This window comes from Oryctolagus cuniculus, chromosome 1, assembly GCF_051225735.1.
Source record: "Oryctolagus cuniculus isolate XC-2025 breed Fujian yellow rabbit chromosome 1, ASM5122573v1, whole genome shotgun sequence".
NCBI classification, from domain to species: Eukaryota; Metazoa; Chordata; class Mammalia; order Lagomorpha; family Leporidae; genus Oryctolagus; species Oryctolagus cuniculus.
The window spans coordinates 69359349-69385446 of record NC_142867.1 but is presented as its reverse complement, the minus strand read 5'-3'; the positions used below and the strand labels follow the sequence as shown (position 1 = coordinate 69385446).

General features: G+C 46.5%; 1 protein-coding gene across 1 annotated transcript in view; it reads left to right on the top strand.

Annotated features, from left to right (window-relative positions):
* Positions 1-26098, top strand: part of GAB2 (GRB2 associated binding protein 2) — a 186469-nt gene that overhangs the window by 148505 nt on the left and 11866 nt on the right. The window contains exon 3 of the mRNA XM_051822089.3: positions 15405-15648. Within this exon, the coding sequence (XP_051678049.2) occupies positions 15405-15648 (244 nt within the window). The remainder of the gene's footprint in view (positions 1-15404; positions 15649-26098) is intronic.

Sequence of the window (26098 nt, the reverse complement as noted above, 5' to 3'; positions counted from 1 at the left end):
CACTGCAGGTGGCAGCTTTACCCACTGTGCCACAGCGCTAGCCCCTTAGCGTACTTCTGTCTCCTCATTAATGAACTTAATTCTTAACTATTTTGAAAGAAGACATGATTATATCAAGCAGAATGAAACCTTCTGGTCTAGGGGTTGGCAAAACTCTTCTGTAAATATTCCAGATTTTGCCACCATACGTTTTCTGTTTTAGATACTTAGCTTTGCAGCATGAAGAATGTGTAAAAGAGTAGGTGTAGTTGTGTTCCATTAAAACTTTATAAAAACAGAGGAAATTTGACTTCGAGGCTGTAGTTTGCTGACCCCTTTCCAGGCTAATAATATGCCTTGGCAGGGCTCCTGAATACATAGTTTTCGTTTGTTGGCCTCCCAATGGTGCTAAAAAGACACCTCTACCTTTTCAGCTCTGGACGATGAGCAGGGAAACCACAGGTGGAAAGCCAGGAGATTGTTGTGACTCCTGGGGCAGTGGCTAAGAAAGAACTGCCAGCTACAAGTTGGTTCCTGCTGGGTTCTCTGCTCTGTATTCCTCTGCTTTACTGTGCAAAGGTCCTTTAACCACATTTGCACCTCTGGGATAAATCCTAGCCCTGGTCAGACTTTGAATGCCTGTGAACAGAGAGTTCAAAATCTCCCACACCAATTACCTCCCACAGTGGAGTGCCAAAGGAGAATTACCCTTTGTGGAACAAGTGTGTGCAGGAACTGTAGCATTTCTTACCCCATAGAACACCTCTATAGAGAGCTGTCTTACAAACTAGGGCTTTTGGGTTAAAATGCCATCCCTCGGTTTCACTAGTAAGGTGAGATTTGGGCACCCACAACTACACTGCCTATCCTGAAGCCACAGTTCTGTTTCAGATGCTTCTGTAGATGTCATAATTCCCAGGCTGGAGTTCTTATAATCCCACCCGCAGCATCCAGAGTAGATCACCTTAAGATCTTGTTTTGTGATTATTACCACTGGTATGAGTCTTAAGGAGTCTTAAGGAGCTCCAATAGTTGTAAAAGCTGGCACTTGTGTTTTTTATCACAGTTGCTGGCGATTCTTTTAAGTTTACATATTTATTTGAAAGGTAGAGTTACAGAGAGAGAGGGAGAGATGGAGAGTGAATGAGAGATCTTCCATCTGCTGGTTCACTCCCCAGATAGCTGCAGTGGCCAGGGCTGGGCCAGGCCAAAGTCAGGAGCCAAGAGCTTCTTCATCCAAGTCTCCCACATGGATGGCAGGGGTCCAGGCATTTGGGCCATCTTCCACTGCTTTCCTAGGCCATTAGCAGGGAGCTGGGATAAGTGGAGCAACGAGGACACAAACCAGGGCATCCATATGGGATGCCAGTGTTAACAGACGTTGGCTTAGCCTACTACACCGCAGTGCTGGCCCTGCCAATGGTCTTTTAGTGAGAGTCACTGAGAAAGAAGGAGGGGATAATTTACCTCTTATAACATTGATTAGCTTTAAAATACAGTGATATGTTTTCACTATTTTTGTGAAAGAATTACAAGGGCCAAATGCATCATTAACCTGGGATATTAAGGAAGTCACTGAATGGATTGGTTCCCATGGGAGGATTAATGGATTCCAGAAGTTGCTTAAGGCAAGGTAAAATGTGGCCCTGAATATGAATTTGTTGTAACTGCAATGAGGCAAGGACAAGATCCAACCTTTGGGGCTACCTGCAGCTCCTAGCACAGTACCTACAGAAAATGCTTGTGACCCTAAGTAAATGACAAGAGTGCTTTATTCCAAATATGAGCGAACTCTTTGAGAAGGGCCATCTAACCAACCCAGACCACGCAAAGCAGCAAAAGGATCTGCCACAGCTGAGTTGTAGGGTGGATGTGTCAGGTAAGGTGAAAATAAAGCCGATAGCCTCATCTCTCTCAAACGAATAGGAGAGTACATGGCTAAATATAGACTTGGTGGCCAAAAACAAACACACACAACCCAGAAAACCTCGCTAAGTGATAGCTGTTCCTTCCACCATGAAGAACAGTTTACATTTGGGTCCTGGAGCTAGTCATTCATTCTTGTGACCTAGGGAGGAAAGATGCTGAGAAACCTTCCTGCCATCCTGTGTTTACTGGACACCTTCTTGTTCTAATCCCATCGTTTACTAGGCTTGGAACATTGTGCTAAACACTCAGAGAAGCAGAGATGGTCTCGATCCTGCCTGCTGTCAGCTCACAGTCTCATTTTACGTGAGAGATTTGAGAATTCCCAACTGAAATGACTGGCAAGATTACCCACAGTGCCCTAAGAGGTTTAGAGGAAGGTAGGATTAATTCTAACTAGGAGGCCTTGTGGGAAGCAAGGCGTTTGCAGCTCTCAAGTCAGATGCCCTGGCCAAAGGTTATGTAAGGACACGTGACCAGGGGCTGTGCCCGGCCAGGAAGCCATAGCTGCTCTCCCTCTCCTCTGTGCCCTTCTCAGAATCCGTTCTGCTAGTGTATACCATGAGATCATATGCGTCAGGTCAGGGCATTCTGACTTGCATGTCCCAGGCTTGGAGACTTTATTATGCTCTCTCAGATTCTTCCCTGGAAGGGGGATGGGGAACCAGAGGCCCAGAAAGGTCTCAGGGGAGCTCATGTTTCTGCCTCTCTTTGCTTCCCCTTTTTTTCTTCCACTGCTTTGCAGTTTTTATAAACACTGAGAAACTTATATTTTTGAACTTGAGGCATTATTTATATTAGCCTTTAGTAGTCTGATCCAGCAAATGTTTACTTGCCATGCAAATGTGAGTAGTTTTATAAACTCAACGATAACGTGTCCAGTGAGCCAGTGTTCTGCTGCTCAGATCTCATGACTTCACTGTGTCCCATCCCCACCCCATTCACTTCTGATCCTCTGCGTGGCCTCGGGCAAGTTGTCTCATTCCCCTGGGCCCAAATTTCTCTGACTAGATTTGGAGGGGGTGGGAGAAGATGGGTAAGGTAAGTGGGAGATTGAACAGCAGTTGCCACAGTATGGGAGTTACTGTGTGGAGTGGAGCCATTTTAGGTTTGGCCCTAAATTTGTGAGTTCCTCCTCTAATTATGAGGTATGCCAGAAGATTTTGAGAACTGTTTATCCTTAAATAATGTGAAGCTTGTGTTAGCGAAAATGACCTGAGGTTATAGACACAATCATGCCCTTGACACCTGTCAGTGCGCTTTGCTTTTTTAGAATTCTCCAATCATCTGATCTTTATTCACCTTTTAATTTCTTTTAAAATTTCTTTGTGTTTTTCCCCTCACTTTATTTTAAAGGCAAAGAGAGTGATTTTACATCTGCTGATTCACTCTCCAGATGCCTGCTACAGCTAGGGCTGGGCCTGGCCAAAACAAGGAGCCCAGAATTCAATCCAAGGTTTCCCAAATGGGTGACAGGAGCCCTAATGGTCTGCATTAGCAGGAAGCTGGAATCAGGAGCCTGAAATGGGTATGAAACCCAGGCACTCTCACAGGGGCTGTGATCATATTAGCCAGCATCTTAACTGCTAGACCGAACACCTGCCTTGTTTTTCACCTTTCTACAGACACCACTCACCTGTGCAGTCCTTGCCCATTGTGTTTTCAAAATTGTTTCATCAGTATTCTTCCCATTACAACCTTAGAATTTTGCCACCATTCCACTTCTAGGAATAAATGATGGGACTAGTGTCGAATGAACAAGCATTTATTGAGTATTTAATAATTACTGTTTACCTATACAGTCATATGCACATAATGACATTTCAGTCAACAAGGGATCACATATGCACAGTGGTCACATAAAATCACAATAGAGGGCTGGCATTGCACAGTGGGTTGATCCGGATCTTAGAGCAGAGCACCTGTTGGAGTCCCTGCTGCCACACTTCCAGTCCAGCTCCCAGCTAATGCATCTAAAGGCAGCAGAAGACACCCAAGTACTTAGACCCCCTGCCACCTACATGGGAGACCTAGATGGAGTTCCTGGCTGCTGGCTTCCATCTGGCTCAGTCCTGACCATCATGGCCATTTGCAGAGTGAACCAGTGAATGGAAGGTACATAAATAGATAGTTCTCAATCTGTCTCTCATATTCTCTAACTCTTGCCTTTGAAATAAATAAAATAAGTCTTAAAAAATATTATAATGGATGAAAATGCCTGTTGCCATGCTGTGAGACACTGTAGCCATCATAACAGGCTAGCATAAGAAATTATTCTTAACATTTATGACAATGCTGGTGTCACTACTTCTGTATGTGCTATACTACTATAGCACATATAGTTATATGTAGTGTACAGTACTTGATAATAAAAACTGTATTACTGGTTTATATATTTACTACTGTTATTATAGAGTATGCTTCTACTTATAAAAAATCACTTACTGTGAAGCAGTGTGCCACATTACACTGAAGACAGCCTCAAATGGTTTGTGTTTACCGCATGTCTGGATTGCATCAAGAGGTCACATGGGATGACTGGCCTCCTACCATCCGGGTTTGTGTGAGTGCACTCAGTGATGTTCCCACAATGACACAGTCATCCAAGACACAGTTCTCAGAATGCATCCCATCATGAAGTGACACATGACTGGTTCATCTCATCAGGTCCTCAAAAGAATACTGCAGGATGGATGTCCTCTTGGCTCTTGCAAAGAGATGAAATGTTTTGCCCATAGCCCTGTAGTCAGTTTCAAAACCTGGACCGTCATGTTTCTGGGAAGTCTGCCTCAGGGCTCTTTCTGTAATTAGCTGTTCCTTTTGAGGCGGCCATAGACAAATGATGTGAAGGGTCTGTGAGAATGTGGGTTTTCCATGTATAGTTTTAATGATGGAGAGAAAAGTTTTTGGAAGTATTTGTTCTTTAATTTGGCTTTCAAAACCTGATTTACCCTTGATTTTTCAGTAGATCCTTTTTTTTTTAAGATTTTATTTATTTATTTGAGAGGTAGAGCTACAGACAGTTTGAGGGAGAGACAGAGAGAAAAGTCTTCTGTCCGTTGGTTCACTCCCCAAACAGCCACAATGGCCAGAGCTGTGCTGATCCGGAGCCAGGAGCTTCTTCCTGGTCTCCCATATGAGCGCAGGGGCCATAGCAGAGAGCTGGATTGAAAGAGGAGCAGCCGGGACTTGAACCGGTGTCCATATGGGATGCCAGCACTTGCGGCGGAGGATTAACCTACTACGCCATGGCGCTGGCCCCTTCAGTAGATCCTAACCTTTCTACCTCTGCCTGGAAATTAAGAACCAGCTACTGTTAAAATCAACTGATGGAAAGCAAATTTTAAAAGAGGGAGGTGGCACGACATTTCAGCTCAGCAGTTAAGACACGGCTTGCCATGCCTGCATCCTACGTGAGAGAGCCAGTTTCAGCCCTGGCTGCCCCATTTCCCATCCAGCTCCCTGCTAATGTGCCTGGGAAAGCAGCAGATGATGGCTCCCTGCTAGCCCTGTGAGACCCAGATGGAGTTCTAGCTCCTGGCTTCAGCCTATTCCAATTCTGGATATTACAGCCATTTGTGAGTAAACTAGCATATGGAAGATCTCGCTTTCTCTTGCTCTGTCACTCTGCCTTTCAAATAAATAAATACTTTAAAAACATTTTTTAACAAATAAAAAGGGCACTGAGAGTGTTTCTGCATCAGTTAAGTCACCAATTGGGTATCTGACATCCTGTATCAGAGTGCCTGGGTTCCAGTCCCAGTTTCAGTTTCAAATCCAGCTTCCTGCTAATACATTCCATGGGAGGTCACAGATGATGCTTAAGTGCTTATGTCACTGCTACTCATGCAGGAGACCCAAACTGAGTTACAGGCTCTGCCTTCGGCCTGCCCCAGACTTAGCTGTTGCAAGCATTTGAGGAGTGAAATAGTAGATGGAAGATACTTTTTTTCTCTGTATGTGTGTCTCTTTCAGTGTCTGTCTGGCTCTCTCTGTCTTTCAAATAAAATGTAGAAAATTAAAAATTTTCTAAATTAAACTCTATACATTTCCCAGATATAATTTCTTTTTTAAAAAGATTTTTTTTTAATTTATTATTTGAAAGTGAGAGTTACACAGAGAGAGAAGGAGATGCAGAGAGGGGGAAGGAGAGGGAGAGGGAGGGAGGAGGGAGGGAGGGGTCTTCCATTTGCTGATTCACTTCCCATCAGTCGAAACGACCAGAGCTGTGCCACTCTGAAGCCAGGAGCCAGGAATTTCTTCCACGTCTCCCACACAGGTACAGGGGCCCAAGGACTTGGACCATCTTCTGCTTTCCCAGGCCATAGCAGAGGGCTGGACTGGAAGTGGGGCAGCTGGGACTCAAACTGGTAATATGGGATGCTGGCACTAATCTTTTACCTGTCATAGGGCTGATGCTGTTTACCTAACACAAACCTTGCAGAGTTTCTGCCCTCTGTACAAGTGTAAAGAATGAGCTTTGAAGACATTAAGGTCTGTTTCAGACCTCGGCACTAGAACTTTCTAGCTGTGTGACCCCAGAGTTTATTACTGACTTCTCTGAACCTGTTTCTTCATCCAAAAAAAAAAAAAAAAAAAAAACAAAAACGGTAATATCACCTCACAGAGTAGAATAGAGACACATAGTGGGTGCTTAGTGAATGACAGCTGTGATTATTACAGTCAGTGCTGTCCTTTAGATTTTCATTAATTCCCCATATAGCATCTATAAAGGTGGAGTCATGACTCACCTAGTAGAATTCCCTTGCAAGTATCCACCGTAACTGGAAAGCAATTCATACCTCTTGGTCAGTCTCAGGGCCTTAACCAGCTTTGTGTGTACTCCATGAATAGGATTTTTGAGAACAGCTGAGTACTATGCTAAATGTTTTATAGTCTCTAATGTTTAATAGTCTCTAATGCTCACAGCAGCCCTGTAAAGTAAGATCCCTGATGAACAAGTGAAAATCGGAGAGCTTTATTAATGTCTAAGACCACACAGCTAGGAGTTAGAGGAGCCAGGCTTTGAGTCCAGTCTGGGTCATGACATGTTCTTTGGTCTATTGCTTTATGGGTTCTGAGACCCACTGAGGGTGGGGATTATTTTGGGGAGAGGATAAAGATAAAAAGGGCACTGAGATAAGAGAACTAGTCACTATTTGGCCAGTCATCTTTTCCAGAAACTCCCGCCAAGCTCCCCTTTCCTGCTCCTGTTATCACTAGCCAGCTGATGGCCGTGCCGGCCTGGACTGGGCTCCTCTGCTGTAATCCTTCAGAGCTTTCCTGTTCTAGAGTTTTGCAAGAAGTTGGGAGGAGTGTTTGTGTGCTGGGCAGGCGTCCCAGGGGTGATTGTGGAAAGGAAAGGGGAGTGATTTCGTGGGACCTAAAAAGAAGCCAGGAAGAAATGAAAAAATAAAACCCTCTTTAAAAGAAAACAAATTGACTCAGACGTTTTGTGGGTATTATCTTCAGTCTAGACTTAGAGATAGAAGCCCAAGCCAGGAGTCTGGAAACCTCCAGTTTCTTCTTGCGGAGTAAATGACCTTCCTAATATCCCAAGACCCATCTTTACAATAGTCCTTACTGCAGAGTACCCCAGCAGCTCGGTACCACATGGCCTCCTGTTTTCCTTTATTCTTACCATTCTTTTCCTCCCTCCAGGGGTACTCATGCAGTAAGACCAAATCCTATTCATGGTTTATGCAAGAGCATGGATTTGCTTTCATATCCCTGTGTCGTTCAACTCTGAAAACAACCCAGGAAGACAGAGAGGCAGGTGATGGGTTATCCTCCCAATCTGATAGGTATGAACTGAAGCTCAGACCTGGGTGATCTCACAGCTGGGTAATGGTGGGACTGGGTTCCTGGTCTCCTGATTCCTATCATGTGCATAAGGTTCACCCCATGGGAGGCAGAATTCCACCTCATTTGGGTGTTTTGAATAGCAAGCCGTGTGTTCTTGCTAGTTCATTTTCCTGAAATTCACAGTGCCTTGCTGTGGTTGCAAGGTGAAGTCCTGAACAGGAAGTTGGAGAAAGGTGAGGAGGAGGTGTAAGGAATTGAAGGTACAGAAGACTGTCTCTTTTTCTAATATGCATTTAGGCAGAATTAGAGAAAGAGGTATCTTCCAACCTCTGGTTCACTTCCAAATGACCACAGCACCTGGCACTGGCTAGGCTGAAGCCAGGAGCCTGGAACTGTGTCCAGTTCTCCCAAATGGAGACTGAGCCACCATCTGCTGCTGCCCAGGCACTTTAGCAGGGAGCTAGATTGGAAGCAGAGTAGAGGAGACTTGGATCAGCACTCTAGTATGGGATGCAGCCATCCCAAGCAGCAGTTTAACCCACTGCGCCCACAATGCCTGTTATAAATATAGTTTGTAAGGACTTTGTATCTACTGAGTGTTCATTTTTCCTTTCAAAGAGGAAATGGAAAAAAACATAAAAATCCTACATTTTTCAGTTGACTCCTGTTAATTTCTTACATATACTTAACCCCTAATACTTTCCAAAAGGCTTGTGTGTCTCTGTGTATATATCTGTATATCTCTATGTGCGTGTATGTGTGGTTTTTCAAACCCATTTGAAGTATACTAGTCAGTGTTCTTTAATATATCCACAGGGTTGTGCAACCTTTATCACAGTCTATTTTTAGAACAGTTTTATCACTCCCAAAAGAAACCCCATACCCGTTAGCAGTCACTTCCCATCCCACACCTGTACCCTGGCCTTAGATAAACATGAATTTACTCTGCCTTAGTATTTACCAACTCTAAACATTTCACATAAATTTCACTTCTTTTTCACTTAGCATAATGCTTTCATTAGCATGTTATAGCATATCAGTACTTTTTTTTACTGCTGAATTATATTCCATTGTATAGGCTGTGCCACATTTTATTGATTCATAGATGACTTGATGAACATTTGGCCTGTTGCCACTTTTGACCAATTTTTTTAAAGATTTATTTGAAATGCAGAGTAAGAGAGAGAGAGGGAGAGGGAGAGGGAGAGGGAGAGAGAGGTCTTCCATCCACTGGTTCACTCCCCAAATGGCCGCAGTTGTCAGAGCTGGGCTGATCTGAAGCCAGGAGCCTGGAGCTTCTTCCAGGTCTCCCACATGGGTGCGGGGGCCCAAGGACTTGGGCCATCTTCTGCTGCTTTCCCAGGTGCATTAGCAGGGAGCTGGATGGGAAGTGAAGCATCCAGGACTTGAACAAGCACCCATATGGGATACTGGCACTGCAAGGAGTGGTTTTACCCAGTATGCCAAAGTGCCGACCACACTTTTTGACTGTTCTAACTAATGCTGCCATGAATATTCATTTATAAATTTTTTGGTGGACTTTTTAAGATTTAGAGGGTTTTTTTTGGGGGGGGGGGTTTGAAAGGCAGAGCAGCAGAGAGACATCTTCTGTCCATTGGTTCACTTCCCAAGTGACCTTAACAGCTAGGTGTGGACCAGGCCAAAGCCAGGAGCCAGAAACTACATCCTGATCTCCCATGGTGGCATGGGCCCAATCACTCAGGCCATCTTCTGTTTGGAAGTGGAGTAGCCAGGCTTTGAACCTGTACTCTGATATGGATGTCAACATGCAAAGTGGGAATTTAACCCACTTGCCACAATGCCAGTCCCATGGACATGTTTGCATGTCTCCAGGATATATCTCTGGGTACAGCTCCTGGGTTTTATGATAACTCTGTTTACATTTTTGAGGAACTGTCAGACTGTGTGTCTTTCTAGCTTTACTAAGATAATACTTTCCATAGCATTGACTTCTCCCATTTGAAATATACTGTAGTTCAAAGGTATCTTAGTCCTTTTTCTTTTGTTAATAACTCAGTATCGCAAGCTAGCTTAGTTGTAAAGCAAAGATGTTTATTCTGTCTCACGGTTCTAGTCCAAGGTTGAGGGGCTGCCTGTAGTGACAGCCCTGCTGACAAGGTCCCAAGATGGCACAAGGCATCTTGAGGCAGGAGACAAGGGCACGCACATGTGTCTGTGTTGGTATCTCTTCCCTTTTTCTTTTCTCTCTCTTTTTTAAAGATTTATTTTATTTATTTAAGAGGATTACAGAGAGAGATCTTCCATCCACTGGTTCACTCCCCAAACGGCCTTAATGGCTGGAGCTGAGCCAATTCAAAACCAGGAACTTCTTTTGGGTTCCCATGTGAGTGCAGGGTCCCAAGGACTTGGGCCATCTTCTACTGCTTTCCCAGGCCACAGCAGAGAGCTGGATCAGAAGTGGAGCAGCCAGAACTCAAACCAGCATCCGTATGGGATGCCAGTGCTACAGGTCAGGGCTTTAACTGGCATCACAGCACCAACCCCATATCTTCCCTTTCTTATAAAGCCACCAGGCATGGGGTCCCCACTTGGATGACTTCATCTCATTCTGGTCACCCTCCAGGGGCCCCACCTCTGAACACCTGAGTTGGGTTATGTCCCTAGTCTCCTCCTGCCTCAGTGAGGCTTCGGCTCCAGCAGAGGGGGGAGATTTTTTCACCCTACAGCAGAGGGTTTTAGCAAATTCACCAGTGGTGCAGCCATCATCAGCATTCTATGAGGAGAGATTTTTACAACTTGCCAAAAAGAAGCCTCCTCCTCATTAGTAGTCTCTCTGCAAACTCACTCCCATATGTCTACCCCCAGGCAGCCACTAATCTGCTTCCTGCCTCTATGGATTTGCTTTTCTAGACATAACACATAAATGAGATTATACAATCTGTGGTCTTTTATCATTGACTTCTTGCACTTAGCGTAATATTTTGAAGGTTGGGGCCAGCATGTGGCAGAGCGGGTTAAGCCACGACTTGTGACACCAGCATCCTATATGTAAGTGATATTTCTAGTCCTGGATGCTCTATTTCTGATCCAGTTTCCTGTTAATGCACATCCTGGGTTGCAGCTGGCGATGGCCTAAGTGTTTGGGTCCCTGTCATCCTGGCTAAAGCTTCTGGCTCCTGGATTTAGCCTGGCTCAGTTCTGGCTATTTTTTTTAAAAGATTAATTTATTTATTTGAAAGTCAGAGTTACAGAGAGAGAGAAGGAGAGGCAGAGAGAGAGAGAGTTCTTCCATCCGCTGGTTCACTCTCCAGTTGGCCGCAATGGCCATAGCTGCGCTAATTTGAAGCCAGGAGCCAGGAGCTTCTGCTGGGTCTCTCACACAGGTGCAGGGGTCCAAGGACTTGGGCTATCTTCTACTGCTTTCCCAAACCATAGCAGAGAGCTGGATCCGAAGTAGAGCAGCTGGGACTTGAACCGGCGCCCACATGGGATACCAGTACTGTAGGCGGCAGCTTTACCTGCTACACCACAGCACTGGCCCCAGCTCTGGCTTTTATGACCATTGGAGAGTAAACCATCAGATGGAAGATTGATTCTGTGTGTGTGTGTGTGTGTGTGTGTGTGGTTACTCTGCCTTTCAAATAAATAAATTTTTAAAAAATAATAATTTAAAGGTTCACTGAGGTTACATAGATCAGAGTTTCTTTCATTTCAGTAGTATTCCATTGCTGGGGTGAACCACGTTTTGTTTGTCCATTCATGAGCTGATGGACATTTGAGCTGTTTGTCATGAGAAGTGCTGCTGTGGACAATGGTGGACACGTTTATGGTGTGTGTGTGCGTGTGTACGTGTGTTTGAGTCAGTCCTCTCAGCAACCTCTGAGCAAACAGGCAGATGGTACAGTCCCTTTTTACAGATGGAGCAACGGAGGCACTCAAGGCACATAGCAGGCGCAGGCAGGTCCTCAAGCAGGGACTAAGCTCTCAGCTGTTGGCCTTACACATGTGTTTCTGTTACATATACCAGACCATGTAGTTTCTGTTCTGTTAAGTGTGGGGATGTTGTTGAAAACTTTGCTTACAGGGTGGGACACTGGGTGATGATGGAGCCTGAGTCACAGCAGTACAGGCCGAGGATTCAGCCCAGTGCAGATGCACGTGTGAAATGCATTCTCTTAGGGCGCAGCTTTCAGTGAATAAAACAAAACAGCGCAGAGCCCCATCCAGTCACTCAGGCGGGCATTAGGATGGGGGCACATGGGGAAAGGGAGAACAGATGTACTCTGTCCAAAATGGGGGGAACTTATTCCAGAACATTTTTCTTGGAATACAGCTTTTCAGTTATTGTTCCTGAGATGAACGTTGTTAGAAGTTTTAGGTTTTATTGCACTACAATGGTTTTCTAGGGCTGCCATAACAACTCACTGGAAACTGGGTAGATTAAAACAACTGAAGTTTCTTCTCTCACTTTTGGGGGCTGCATGGCCACGGTTAAGGTATTGACAGTGTTTGTTTCCACCCCTCTCCTGGTTTCTGGGGGCCACCAGCAGTTGTTGGTCTATGTCCCTCCCTCCGTCCTCACACGACCTTCTCCTTGCCTGTCTCTGTCTCTTTCTTAAGAACATCCGTCATTGGAGTAGGGCCCACTGTAATCCAGTTATATCTGCAGTGAACCAGTTTTAAAATAAGGTCACACTCAGTACTTCCAGACAGACATGATTTTGGCTGCTGTTCAACCCAGTTACAGGCACCAAGGAATCATCAGACAGAGATCTTTAAACTTGCAAACAGAAGTGAGAGTCTGGCAAGGTTTAATGCCAAGACAGCTTGGATTGAAGTTTTCTAGAGCTCACACCATTAGATGGAGCTGGCTGCTTTCATAGACACAGCTTTGTCCTGGTGAAACTGCACTCCTATAGCCTGAGGACTCCACATATCTTCTCCCCCACTTCGTCTTCCTAACCTCTCTGGTTTTGACCATGAGATAGAGGCTTATTTGGATTTTTGTGCCAGGGATAATTTGTTTATCCATTCAGCAAATATGTATTGAATACCTACTGTGTGCTGGACTGTTCCAGGCACCAGAGGTACAGAGGTGAGTACAGCATGCATTTCATCCCTGTGGCTACCTCATGTTGAATTATAAATGAGGGGTGGAGACTGCGACGTGAAGTGACTTCCCCAAGACCTGCAGGTAAACAGACTGGGGTGCACACAGTTGACTCCATAGCCTGAGCCCAACGCAGAGGGCAAGGTGGGTCACTCCTGTTGTCTTCACATGCACGTGCCCAACTCAGGAGCATCAAGAGAGCACACCGGGTGACCAGACAGCAGCAGTGGGCTTGTCGGGCCGTGTTCTGCAGACGCTGAGGAGTCCGTGGGTGCTGTGCACACGTGTTTAGTGAGTTGTATCACTGGGCTTGATCCTGGGGATAAAATCTCGACAGAAGATATGGAATCTCTGCCCTTACTGAGTTTACAGCCTAATATACTGGGTAATGAGAGTGATGTTGGTGTTTTTTTAGAATTCTGTTTGAAACACGAGGGAGTACACAAGAACACAGTTGAAGAAATAAATGGGACAGTAACAAAGACTTTTTTTTTTTTTTAATTTTATTTGAAAGGAAGACAAATCTTCTGTCCACTAGTCCACTCCTGAAATGCCCACAACAGCCAGGGCTAGGCCAGAGTGAAGTCAGGAGCCAAGTACTCAATCCAGGTTTCCCACATGAGTGGCCAAGACCCAGTGTACCTGCAGCCTTTCCAAGGTACACAATAGCAGGAAGCTGGATTAGCAAGAGTAGCCAGGACTTGGAGCAGGCACCCCGATGTGGTATGTAGGCATCCCAAGTGGCAACTCAACCGCGGAGCGGCAACTGAAGCTGTGGGAGCAGGTGGGATGACCCCAGGAGAGGCTCCAGGGCCGCCGGAAGGTCTGGAGCGAACCCTGTGGAATCCTCACTGGAGGGCCAGCAGGGGAAGAGGCGTTCAGGAAGAGCCGGGAATCTGGAGTCTTACCAGAGGTTTGCTTTCTGCACTTCCCTGTGTCTTCTCAGGCAGCGGCTTGTATTCACTTCCTGGCACGTGGCTGCTCTCTGTTCCCTCGAGTAAACCCTCTCTGCTCCACTATTAGCGAGTTCATCTTGCAAATCTAATGGAGTAATGGAGCCATTGATTCCCTTAACAAACGTCCAGTTCACTGCAGGACCTGTAATGGGAATTCATTTTGGAGGTCAAGACGGCTGTCAATGGAGCAGTTTTCCCCAGAGGCCCCGTGGCGCTCGCTGCTGTACACTGGCAGGAGTTGTCCTGCTCCACATCAGAGACAACCGAAGAGTAATTAATGCTGTGGAGCATTAATGAGCTGGTGATCCTGCGCAGGGCCTTGAGAAGGGCACATTATGAAATAGGTCAGAAAACAGGAAGAAGGAAGAGAACTGTGTCCCCTCTGATACAGCCAGAATAACCCCAGAAGCCAGCATCACACTACCAAAACATCATCCCACTAGGTAGCACATTGCCTGAAACAGCATCTTTAATCCTTCATTTCTTTTAAACAAGAAGTTTCTCTGTTGGAGTTTTTGGATGCTGACTGGGTGTTTTTGCTTATTCTGCAAACATCAACTAAGAACCTTCTATGCACCTTGCTTTTTTTTTTTATTTTTTATTTTTTATTTTTTGTAAATGCTGGGATTATATAGGTAATAGCCTCACAGTCACTGCTCTCAGAAACCCACAGCTAAACAAGGAAACAGAGTGACTGTGAATGTAGCAGAAGCCTGGGCCAAGTTCTGTTGGCACCAAGAAGAACAGCGAAGTCCAGGAAGGTTTCAGAGAGAATGTGATATCCATGCAGGGGTCTTAAAGTCTGCAAATGAGTTTGCCAGTAGAGCAGAAGTGAAATCCAGTCGGAAGGAACAGCATAAGCCAAAAGCAAAAAAAAAAAAAAAAAATTATATAAAAGGGGCTGGTGTTCAGCGACTGATGATGCTTCCATATGCCTTGTTTATGGGTGGAGAAAAGCAGGAAATAGGTCAGACTGTGAAAGGCCTTGTATGTTGTGCTAAGGAATTTGGGCTTAGAGAGCCAGCCAAATGAATAATGCCCTTGGCTTGGGGTGTAGCACTCTAAGCTATTATCTGTCCTTAATACCTCACTTCCGTTCTAACACAACACGAGCATTTTTGATAAGACTGGGGGTGGGGGCAAAAAGACCCAGTGACGGAGTGGTGGGGAGTGGGAGCATGGCTGTTCTCCAAAGGCTAGCAGGAGGAGCTGGGGTGCAGTGTTGAGAGCGCTAAGGACACATGCGCGTTCACCGTTAATGCAGCCAGGCACTGTACAGGCCCTCAGCAAATGCGTTTTCTGTCAACAAAGTGTCATTGAACAAAGGCGGTCTTGGATCTGAGGTGACTGTAGCACGAGCCACTGAAGAGGGGGACAGTGGTGGTCACTTCCCCAGGCCGAGCTGGCCTGAGGCCAGGGTCACACTCCTGGACTGTGGGTCGCCCCGCCTGCCGTAGTGAAGCACAGGCCATAGCAGACGTGCAGCGCTCCTCCCGCCCAGAGTGGGCCCGGGGGGCAGCGAGGAGGGAGACAGGGGCGCCACTGAGTCGCTGCCCTCGCGATTTTGACTCTTTCTTTCCCTGACAGCCACTTCAGGCTAAGGAGCCGTGCCTTTCCCTTCACAGAGCTCTGTGTCTTTCTCACAGATTCCCTGAGAAACATTGCCTCCGCCGCGCACGGGCCCCGCTCTTCTCCGGCAGAGCTCAGCAGCTCCAGCCAGCACCTTCTCCGAGAGCGGAAGTCCTCCGCGCCGTCGCACTCCAGCCAGCCAACTCTGTTCACGTTCGAGCCCCCCATGTCCAACCACATGCAGCCCACCCTGTCCACCAGCGCGCCTCAGGAGTATCTCTACCTGCACCAGTGCATCAGCCGGAGAGCAGAGAATGCAAGGTAGGAGACGGCCCCGGGCGTTCCCCTGGCACGGTCCTTTCTGCTCCTTTTGCATTAACTGTAAGACAAGCATCTTTGCGGGTAAACAAACATGTTCGTAACAAAACCTCTTTCCTTATGTAATCTTCACATTTTAGTGGTATCACCTGTGATGCTGTGAACTGATAATGGGGTTCTGAAGAAACTTCCCATTATCAGAATTGCTATTAAAAATTTGTTTGATTTTTGGGGGAACAGGCATCGAGGTTAGAATTTGAGAACTGCAAAAAACAAACCCAGTTTGCCTGTTGCCCTTAAGAATATAGCTGTAAGGCCTTAACAAACTGCTGAACGAAGCCGTCACCTGCGCTGTGGAGCTGCTTTCTTCCATGTGGTAATTCAGTTGCTTGGCTGCCCTGGCCCTTGCTCAGAAGCCCCGTGTAGCTAGTGGTTACCATACTGGATGGATAGATAGCAGATATTTCTATTAGCACAGAAATTTATAGAGCCAAGACTCCCCACTGTGGAATAACAGTTTGTATTTTTGTTTTTCTGTCGCTGTCGGCTTTTGCAGAACCTGTACATATTCACATTATCTTGGATTTCCCATCGTTAGGGTACGCAAGAGCACTGAGCTGAGAGACTTTGCCAGGGCTAGTTCTCTGCTGCTCCAATGGCCAGCAAGTTATGAATTATGTTCCTTAATTAATTTAGAAATGGCAAGTAAGGAAACTGCTGTATTCATTATCACCTCACGATGTTTGAGAGGATATTTTCATCCATGTTCTCACTTGAAACAGCAAAACACACTTAGAAGCAGCCAATGTAGATAATTTATCTCCATTTTATAGATAGGGAAACTGAGGCTCACCACTAGAAAGTGGCAGAGACAGAACTAAAACGCAGATGTTCTCCTTTCCTCTGTAGATGGCTACTCTACCAGTTTTACTTTTTCTTTTCTTTTCTATTTGACAGGTAGAGTTATAGACAGTGAGAGAGAGAGAGAGAGAGAGAAAGGTCTTCCTTCCGTTGGTTCACCCCCCAAATGGCCGCTACAATTGGCACTGTGCTGTTCCGAAGCCAGGAGACAGGTGCTTCTTCCTGGTCTCCCATGTAGGTGCAGGGCCCAAGCACTTGGGCCATCCTCCACTGCCCCCCTGGGCCACAGCAGAGAGCTGGACTGGAAGAGGAGCAACCAGGACTAGAACCTGGCACCCATATGGGATGCTGGCGCTACAGGCAGAGGATTAACCAAGTGAGCCATGGCACTGCCCCCCCCTTTTTTTAAGATTTATTTATGTATTTGAAAGTCAGAGTTACACAGAGAGAAGAGGCAGAGAGAGAGTTCTTCCATCCGCTGGTTCACTCCCCAATTGGCTGCAACAGCTGGAGCTGTGCTGATCTGAAGCCAGAAGCTTTTTCTGGGTCTCCCACGTGGGTGCAGAGACCCAAGGACTTGGACCATCTTCTACTGCTTTTCCCAGGCCATAGGAGAGAGTGGATCAGAAGTGGAGCAGCCGGGACTCGAACCGGCATTCATATGGGATGCCAGCATTGCAGGCATAGGCTTTACCTGCTACGTCACAGCACTGGCCTCAGTAAGTAGTTTGAATATTAGACCTACTGTAACAGTTATAAACTCCGGACAAAATATTTTTTAAAAAACCTGTTTGAAAGCACTGAACAATAAAATACTGGGCAGAAACTGGAAGAGATTTGTTCCTTTAAAGAAGGGAGATTATATTTACGTGGCTTTTCTTATAAGTCCCTATATTATATCATCTAAAATGTTTGTTATACAATAAAAGATTGCCAGACATATGAAGAAACTATGGAACCAACCCAAAGTTGAGAGAACTCACTACATAGTAACAGATCCAAACAAACCCCAACTTTGGAGCTACCCTACAGAGATTTTTAGATAATTGCTAATTTTTAGTCTGTGACAGGGAATGGATATCATAGGTGATAAACGGTGAATTTTAGAACTGTAGAAACTCTGGAAAAGAATTCAGGTGCTCCAGTTTCGTTTTGGTGCCAAAAGCCACTTCTGGCTGTCCCTCACACTGATTACAACTAAAAATTCCAGACAGAACCTCAATACGGTTACCCAAAGACTCCAAAAAAACAATAAAAAGCAACAGATTGTGGAGGGGAGAAAATCTGGAGACGCTGCTGCACACAGGTGAATTTTCTGTCTCTCATGGGCTTGCCTCCAGGGCAGGCCCTATCGCAGAGCAGTGTAGTAGAGCAAGGTGGTTACCCACGTCAAAGAAACCTCATCTCTCTGGGTGGAGGAACCAGAAGAGAGCCCCTTTGGGGGCTGCAGTAGATTGAGTATCTGAGAGTGGAGAGATCTGGAGGCGGGATCTCCAGATTCTAGCTATGAAATCATACAGATCTTAGAGTCAGTTTGAGCTACATCTGTGGGACAGATCCAAACTAGCATGGCAAGGACTGTGTGGGCTGACCTAGGATTTGAATCACCACACACAGAAGGAAAGATAGAGTCTGCAGTCTAAACCTAACCCAGGTCGGTTTCCTGCAGAAACAAAAACATTCACTTTCTCTAGAAGATTGCAACAGAAGCTAGCATCTACATAACATAACATTAGGATCTAATCCAACAGTTCTGAGCCTACAGAGACCCAGCAGAATGTAACCAGTGGTCAATGGAAGGCATGGATGTGAACCTAGAGATAGCCCAAATGTTGAATTATCAAATTTTAAAGCCTTATGGTAACAGTATTTCACAAGATAAGGAAAACACACTTGAAATCAATAGAAAAGAGCTGCCGGCGCCACGGCTCAATAGGCTAATCCTCCGCCTTGCGGCACCGGCACACCGGGTTCTAGTCCCGGTCAGGGTGCCGGATTCTGTCCCGGTTGCCCCTCTTCCAGGCCAGCTCTCTGCTGTGGCCAGGGAGTGCAGTGGAGGATGGCCCAAGTGCTTGGGCCCTGCACCCCATGGGAGACCAGGAAAAGCACCTGGCTCCTGCCATCGGATCAGCGTGCTGCGGCGGCTGCAACGCACCAGCCATGGCAGTCGTTGAGGGGTGAACCAACGGCAAAGGAAGACCTTTCTCTCTGACTCTCTCACTGTCCACTCTGCCTGTCAAAAAAAAAAAAAAAATCAATAGAAAGGAAAAAGAACATTTGTCAGCCCGAAAGTCTGCATTCTTCAAAAATGTCCCTCAGGGATAAAAATTAAGACATTCTCAGATGAAGAGAAAATTAGATAATTTCCAGGATTCCTGCTTTATGTAAGTGATAAATCAGTTCTCCAGGCTGAAACAAGATGGTAACAGAAGGAAAGTTGGATCTAGGAGAAAGAAACAGAGACAGAATAGCTATAGAGCAGTAGAAGACTTTCTCCCTCTTTAAGTTTTTGAAGATGTAAGTAAATGTTGAAAGCAAAAGTTAAACATTGCCCAGTGAGGTTTTCACCTGCTCTTCTTTTCTTCAGTAGAAGAGTTCCCTTTACCATTTCTTGCCATGTGAGTCACTTCTTGACAAATATTCCCAGCTTTTGTTTATCTGGGCAATCTTAATTTTACTGTAAGTTTTTTTTTAAAGATTTATTTTACTTATCATTTGAAAGACAGTTACAGAGAGAGGTAGAGACAGGTCTTCCATCCGCTGGTTCACTCCCCAAATGGCCACAATGGCTGAAGCTGAGCCAATCAGAAGCAATAGCCAAGAGCTTCTTCTGGGTCTCTGACAAGGGTGCAAGGGCCCAAGCGCTTGGACCATCCTCTGCTGCTTTCCCAGGCACATTAGCAGGGATCTGGATCAGAAGTGGAGTAGCTGGAACGTGAACCCGCGCCCACATGGGATGCCGGCACTGCAGGCCAGGACTTTAATCTGCTGCACCACAACACCAGCCCTCACTGTAATTTTTTAAAGAGAGATTCTTGCTGGGTACAGAATTCTGGAGTGGCAGTTCTGTTTTCTCTCTTCTTTTTAAAGGTTTACTTATTTATTTATTTGAAAGGCAGATTTAGAGACAGGGAGAGAAAGAGGAATCTTCCATCTACTGATTCACTCCCTAAATAGCTGCAATGGACAGGACTGGGCCACCCGAAGCCAGGAGCCTGGAACTCCATCTGGGTCTCCCCATGTGGATGCAAAAGGAGCCCAAGTTCTTGGACCATCCTCTACAGCTTTCTCAATCACATTAGTGGGGAACTGGATTGGAAGTAGAGCAGCAGGGACTCAAACCGGCACCCTGCATCAGCAGAGCAGCTTAACACTCTGTGCCACAACTGGCCCTGGCAATTCTGTTTTCTTTGAGGATTTAAAGAATGCCATTCTGCAGTCTTCTAACCATCCTTTCTTTCAAAGAGAGAGAGAGATCAGCTCTTGTTTTTGTTCTTATTCTCCTATATGTGGTATGTTTTTCTTACACTTGATGATTGCTGGCCCCAACAATTTTTTTTTTAAAGAAAACATTATGGCACAGCAGATCAAGCTGGCTGCCTACAGCATATCAGAGCAGTAGTTTGAGTTCCAGATGCTCCACTTCTGATCCAGCTCCCTGTTAACGCCCTTGGGAAAACAGCAGAAGATGGCCTGAGTACATGGACCCTGTGGGAGACTCAGATGGAGTTCTGGCTCCTGGCTTCAGCCTGGCCCAACCCTGACCTTAGCAGCCATTTGGGGAGTAAACTAGTGGTTGGAAGGTCTTCATCTCTCTTTGTCTCTGTCTCTCTCTGTCTCTGTCTCTCTTTTTCACTCTTTGAATTTATTGAAAAACTGCTGTACTGTTTTCCATAGCAGCTGTACCATGTTACATTCCCACTGACAGTGCACAAAAGTTCCAATTTCTGCTTGCCAATGCTTGTTAATTTCTCTTTTTAAATTTTAGATTTATTTATTTTAAAGTCAGAAAGGGAGAGACAGAGAGAAGTGGTGGGCATATCTTCCATTCACTGGTTCACTCCCCCAAATGGCCACAACATCCAGGGCTGGGCCAGGCTGAAGCCAGGAGCCTGGAACGTTATCCAGGTCTCCCACATGAGAGGCAGGGGCCCAGTACTTGAGCCATTCTCAGGAAGCTGGTTCAGAAACAGAGTAGCCAGGACTCCAATATGGGATACATGTGTCCCAAATGACAGCTTAACTCACTGCATCACAACACCTGCCCCTGTGTGGACGTTTCTTTGTTTTTAGTTTTGTTTTGTTTTGTTGTTGTTGTTGTTTTTTAAAGGCAGAGTTATAGTGAGTGAGTGAGAGAGAATCTTCTGTCTACTAGTTCATTCCCCAAATGGTCACAACAGCTAAGTTCCAGGAGCCTGGTGTCCCACAAGGGTGGCAGGGGCTCAAGCACTTGGGCCATCTTCTGCTTTCCCAGTGGAGCAGCCAGGACTCTTTCTGGCGCCCATATGAGATGCCAGCATCTCGGGTGGCGGCTTGACCCACTGCACCACAACAGTGGCCCCAAGTGGACATTCAGCTATTTCTATTGGATAAATAACCTGGAAGACTATGCCCAGACAGTTTTTTCTGGTAAATTCTGTTGAGCATTCAAAGATGAAACCCTGCCCTCAGTCTTTTCTAAAACAGAGGAGGAAGAGGGGATCCTTTTGTTACCTGAGAGCAGTATAACTACACTACCAAACCCTCGTAAAGATCCCAGGGAAGAAAATTACAGGTAGATTCCCCCATGAAAAAAGAAACAGAAATCCTTTATTTTAAAAAAAAAGTGTTAACAATTGAATCCCAACTAAGTGTGGTTTGGGGTTCATATACATGCTAGGGAAGATATATGTGTGTATACATTAGAGACCAGACATTATGACAAGTAGTGTTTATCTCAGGAACACTTGGTTTGAGATATTTAAAAAGCAACCCTTGTGTGGCAGACATTTGACACAAGGGTTAAGATGCCACTTGAAATGCCCACATCACATATTGGAGTGCCTGGTTCAAGTCCCTACTCCTCCACTTCCCATCCGGACCCTTGGAGGCAGCAGTGACGGCTCAAGTGCTTGGGTCCCCGCCATCCATGTGGCAGACCCAAATTGATTTCCAGGCTCCTTGCCTGAGCCTGGCCTAGCCCTGGCTGTTGTTGGTATTTGGGAAATGAACTAACAGATGGAAACTCTCTGTTCCCAAATAAAATGAAAATAAATACTTTTTTTAAAGACCACACAGTGTAATTCATCACTTTAAGAGAATGAAATTGGAAAGTCATATAATCAGCACTTCAATAGACTCAGAGAAAACACTTAACAAAATTCACTGCTTCATTTAAAAAAAGGATTTCTTAGCAAATTGTGAATGGAAGAGAACTTCTTTAGACTAATAAAGGACTCCTAAGGATAATCTACAGTTAATAAACCTGAGTGAGAAATGTTGAACATACTCCCTCCTCTAAGGTTTGAGACAAGGAGTGAACACCTGCTTTCGCTATTTCTTGGTTTTGTTTTTTTTTTTTTTTTTTTGAAAGATTTATTATTTATTTATTTGAAAGAGTTACAAAGAGAGGGTTCTCCTTCTCTCTCCCCAGAGAGATCTTCCACCCACTGATTTACTGCCCAGATGGTTGCAATGACCAGGGCTGGTCGTGGTTGAAGCCAGGAGCTTCTTCTGGGTCTCCCACGTAGGTGCATGGGCCCGAGTAGTTGGGCCATCATCCAATGCTTTCCCAGGCCAGTAGCAAGGAGCTGGATAAGAAGTGAGCAGCCAGGGGGCTGGCACAGTGGCGCAGCAGGTTAAAGCCCGAGTCTGCAGCACCAGCATCCATATGGGCATCGGTTCAAGTCCCAGCTGCTCCACTGCCGATCCAGCTCTCTGCTGTGGCCTGGGAAAGCAGTACAAGATGGCCCAGATCCTTGGGCTCCTGCCCCAGTGGGGGAGACCTGGAGGAAGCTCCTGCCGCCTAGCTTCAGATCAGTCCAGCTCCAGCCATTGTGACCATCTGGGGAGTGAACCAATGGATGAAAGATTCTCTCTCTCTCTCTCTCTCTCTCTCTCTCTCTTTCTGCTTCTGCCTCTCAAAGAAATAAATCTTTTTTTTTTTTTTTTTTTTTTTTTTTTTTTTTTTTTTTTTGACAGGCAGAGTGGACAGTGAGAGAGAGAGACAGAGAGAAAGGTCTTCCTTTGCCGTTGGTTCACCCTCCAATGGCCGCCGCGGCCAGCGCGCTGCGGCCGGCACACCGCGCTGATCCGATGGCAGGAGCCAGGAGCCAGGTACTTTTCCTGGTCTCCCATGGGGTGCAGGGCCCAAGCACCTGGGCCATCCTCCACTGCACTCCCTGGCCACAGCGGAGGGCTGGCCTGGAAGAGGGGCAACCGGGACAGAATCCGGCGCCCCGACCGGGACTAGAACCCGGTGTGCCGGCGCCGCAAGGCGGAGGATTAGCCTAGTGAGCCGCGGCGCCGGCCTCAAAGAAATAAATCTTTAAAAAAAAAAAAAAAACTGGTCGGCGCTGCGGGTCAATAGGCTAATCCTCCACCTGAGGCACCGGCACCCCGGGTTCTAGTCCCAGTCGGGGCCCTGGACTCTGTCCCGGTTGCTCCTCTTCCAGTCCAGCTCTCTGCTGTGGCCTGGGAAGGCAGTGGAGTATGGCCCAAATCCTTGGCCCTGCACCTGCATGGGAGACCAGGGGAAGCACCTGGTTCCTGCCTTCGGATCAGCGTGGTGTGCCAGCCGCATTGCGCTGGCCGCAGCGGCCATTGGAGGGTGAACCAATGGAAAAGGAAGAGCTTTCTCTCTGTCTCTCTCTCTCTCACTGTCCACTCTGCCTGTCAAAAAAAAAAAAAAAAAAAAGTGAGCAGCCAGAATTCGAACCAGTGCCCATATGGGATGCCAGCATCACAGGTTTTACCCACTTTGCCAGAATGCCAACCCCTCTCACCATTTCTATTCAGACTTGTACTTGGAGATCCTTGCCCGTTCAATAAAGGGATCAAAAGAAAAGGTACCAATATCATAAGACAATATTGTATCGATGAAAGGATGAACGTACTGATCACTAGAACTGAAAATTGAGTCCCGGAAAAAAGCACATACTCACCCACGCGCGTGCGTTTTTGACAAAGGTACCATTGGGAAAAGAACAGTGTTTTCAATAAAGTGATGCTGAAACAGCTGGATATCTATTTAGGACTAATGACATCAACCTTGCATATCACACTACCCAAAGATTAACAGGTAAGAAAGACATTTGGCCTTCAAGATGCTGTTTGGGATGCCCACGTGCCCTTTTGAACAGCCTCGGTTTGAGGCCCTGCTCTGCTGCAATTCCGGCTCCCTGTTAGTGTGTATCCTGGGAGGCAGCAAGTGATGGCCCAAGTACTTGGGTCCCTGCACCCATGTTGGTGACCCAGATTGAGTACTCAGCTTCTGCCTTCACCCTTGCTCAGTCCCAGCTGTTGTGGGCATTTAGAGAGTGGCCCAGTGGGTAAAAGATCCCTGTCTGCCTGTCTGTTTTTTCCTTCCCTTCCTCCCTCCCTCTCTAGTAAATTAAAAAATAAGTAGGCGTGGCCAATAAGCACCTTCACCTGTGCCCCTTCACGTGGAAACAGACTTGAAAACCTCAGTGAGATTCAGCGTTGGTAGGATGTGAATGGGCTTTACTCCTGCAGAGCCTTCGGTACTCACACTTTCTACCAGGTACTCCGGGGAGAAGGAAGGACGCCTTCTACAAAGTGCTTACACATTACTTACCTCGCAGGATCTCCAAAATAATTCTGTAAGGGTACTTTTGAGTGGGAACCGTGAAGAGACAATCAGCTTATTCATCTCTGCCTGGCAGTAACTGGACATAAATACGGATTACTTGGGTGAAATAGTATTTACCGAGGCTAATAATACCAGCCTCTGTTTCATTTATGGGAGAACCTGATATCGGGCTGCAACAAATTAAGCACCTTAGAGATGAAAGTATGAATTATTTATCATGGCTTTACTGTACTCATAGCCACTATTCTTCCTTCAAGTACTAGATGACATGCACAAGTATTCTTGCTAAAATAATGTGAGTTTTCCAAATCCAGGTCTTTCACCGAGCTAAAATAGTGGCTATTCGGAGTAGCAGCTATTGCCGGTGGGAAAAGTTTTGATCTGGCAGTGTCGAGACAGAGTTCTTTGTGCCTTTGAAGACAAATCAGTTTTCCTGGATTTATTTTTACCCACCAGCCTTTGGGGCTTCAGTGTGTAGCCAGTCTCTGTCTTCTTTCACAGAGGCTTTTAAACCTCTGACAGGTGATGCATTGAGGCAAGTCACATGCCCCGAAAAGCCGTAATTCTGGAGAAGGTGGGGGGTGTGAAGTCGTAAGGGGTGAGGTTTCCGAGTGAAAGCGTCGTCGGCCCTGTAGGAGTGTTCTGTGGAAGGAGGGTGGGTAAAAGGTGAAATGGGCAATGTCAGTGGAGAGCTTTCCTGTCATTGATCTTGCCCAAGGTTTCCCCGACTCACGCACCCAGCAGCTTGGATTGAGCAAGGGCAGAACATCCAAGTTTTGGTTTCGTTTATTTTCACACGTACAGCTACGCTCTGGAACCCCAGCGAGGTGAGCTGCAAACTTCAGCCGAAAGACTGCCTCACCCCTCGGAGACTGTGACCCAGATTCCTGAGGTGTCCTCTCCCAGGAAGGATCCGTCCGGGGCGGGTCGGCGCGGGACACTGGGCCGAGTGGGCCGAGTGACCTCCTCAGGTTGCTCATGACAGCTGCAGGAGTCTGAATGGTGGTTTATCCCCTGGAAAGCGTTTATAGATCAAGGTGCCCTTCCATGGGGAACATGCACATCACAAAGCAACCTGGGCAGGGCAGGCATTAGCCCAGCAGTTAAGATGCCTGCATCCTATATTGTAATACCTGAGTTCAAGTCCGGCTCCCACTCCCACTCCCAGCTTCCTGTTAACACACACCCTGGGAGGCAGTGGTGACGGCTCGAGTACGTGGCTCCCTGCCACTCCTGTGGGAGACCTGGATTGAGTTCCAGGCTCCAGCTGTTGGGGCCATTTGAGGAGTGAGCTAGCAAGTGGAAGCTCTCTTTCCCCACCCTCCTCCCGTGGCTGTGGGGGGTGTGTCTTGTGTGTGTGTTTCTCCACCTCTCGTCATTAAGGTAGAGTAGTAGGGTAGAGCAGAGCTAAGTCATGGTATGGAATGGTGCATAAATTGTCATAAAATTACATGGAAACATGAGCAGAAATTGGCTAGAAAAACTGGGGGACCATGTCTGAAAGCCCGGAGCGTTTCGAGTTTTCACGATGACCAAAGTGTATTCAAGAAGAGGAGGCGGGAGAGCCGGCAGCCAGGGACGGGCAGGAGAGGAGCGCTGAGCTGCTGTCCTGAGGGAGTGTTTTCTCCCCAACTGCCCTCTGCCTCCAGGGAGCTTCCCCGAATACTTGTGTGTCACCTACACCACCTCTGCCATTTCCGGTCTCGCTCGTGCGCGTCTCAGAGCTGTGCGGAGGATTTGCAGTGACAGCACATGCAATGTGCCTGCCACGGCATCTCCCCT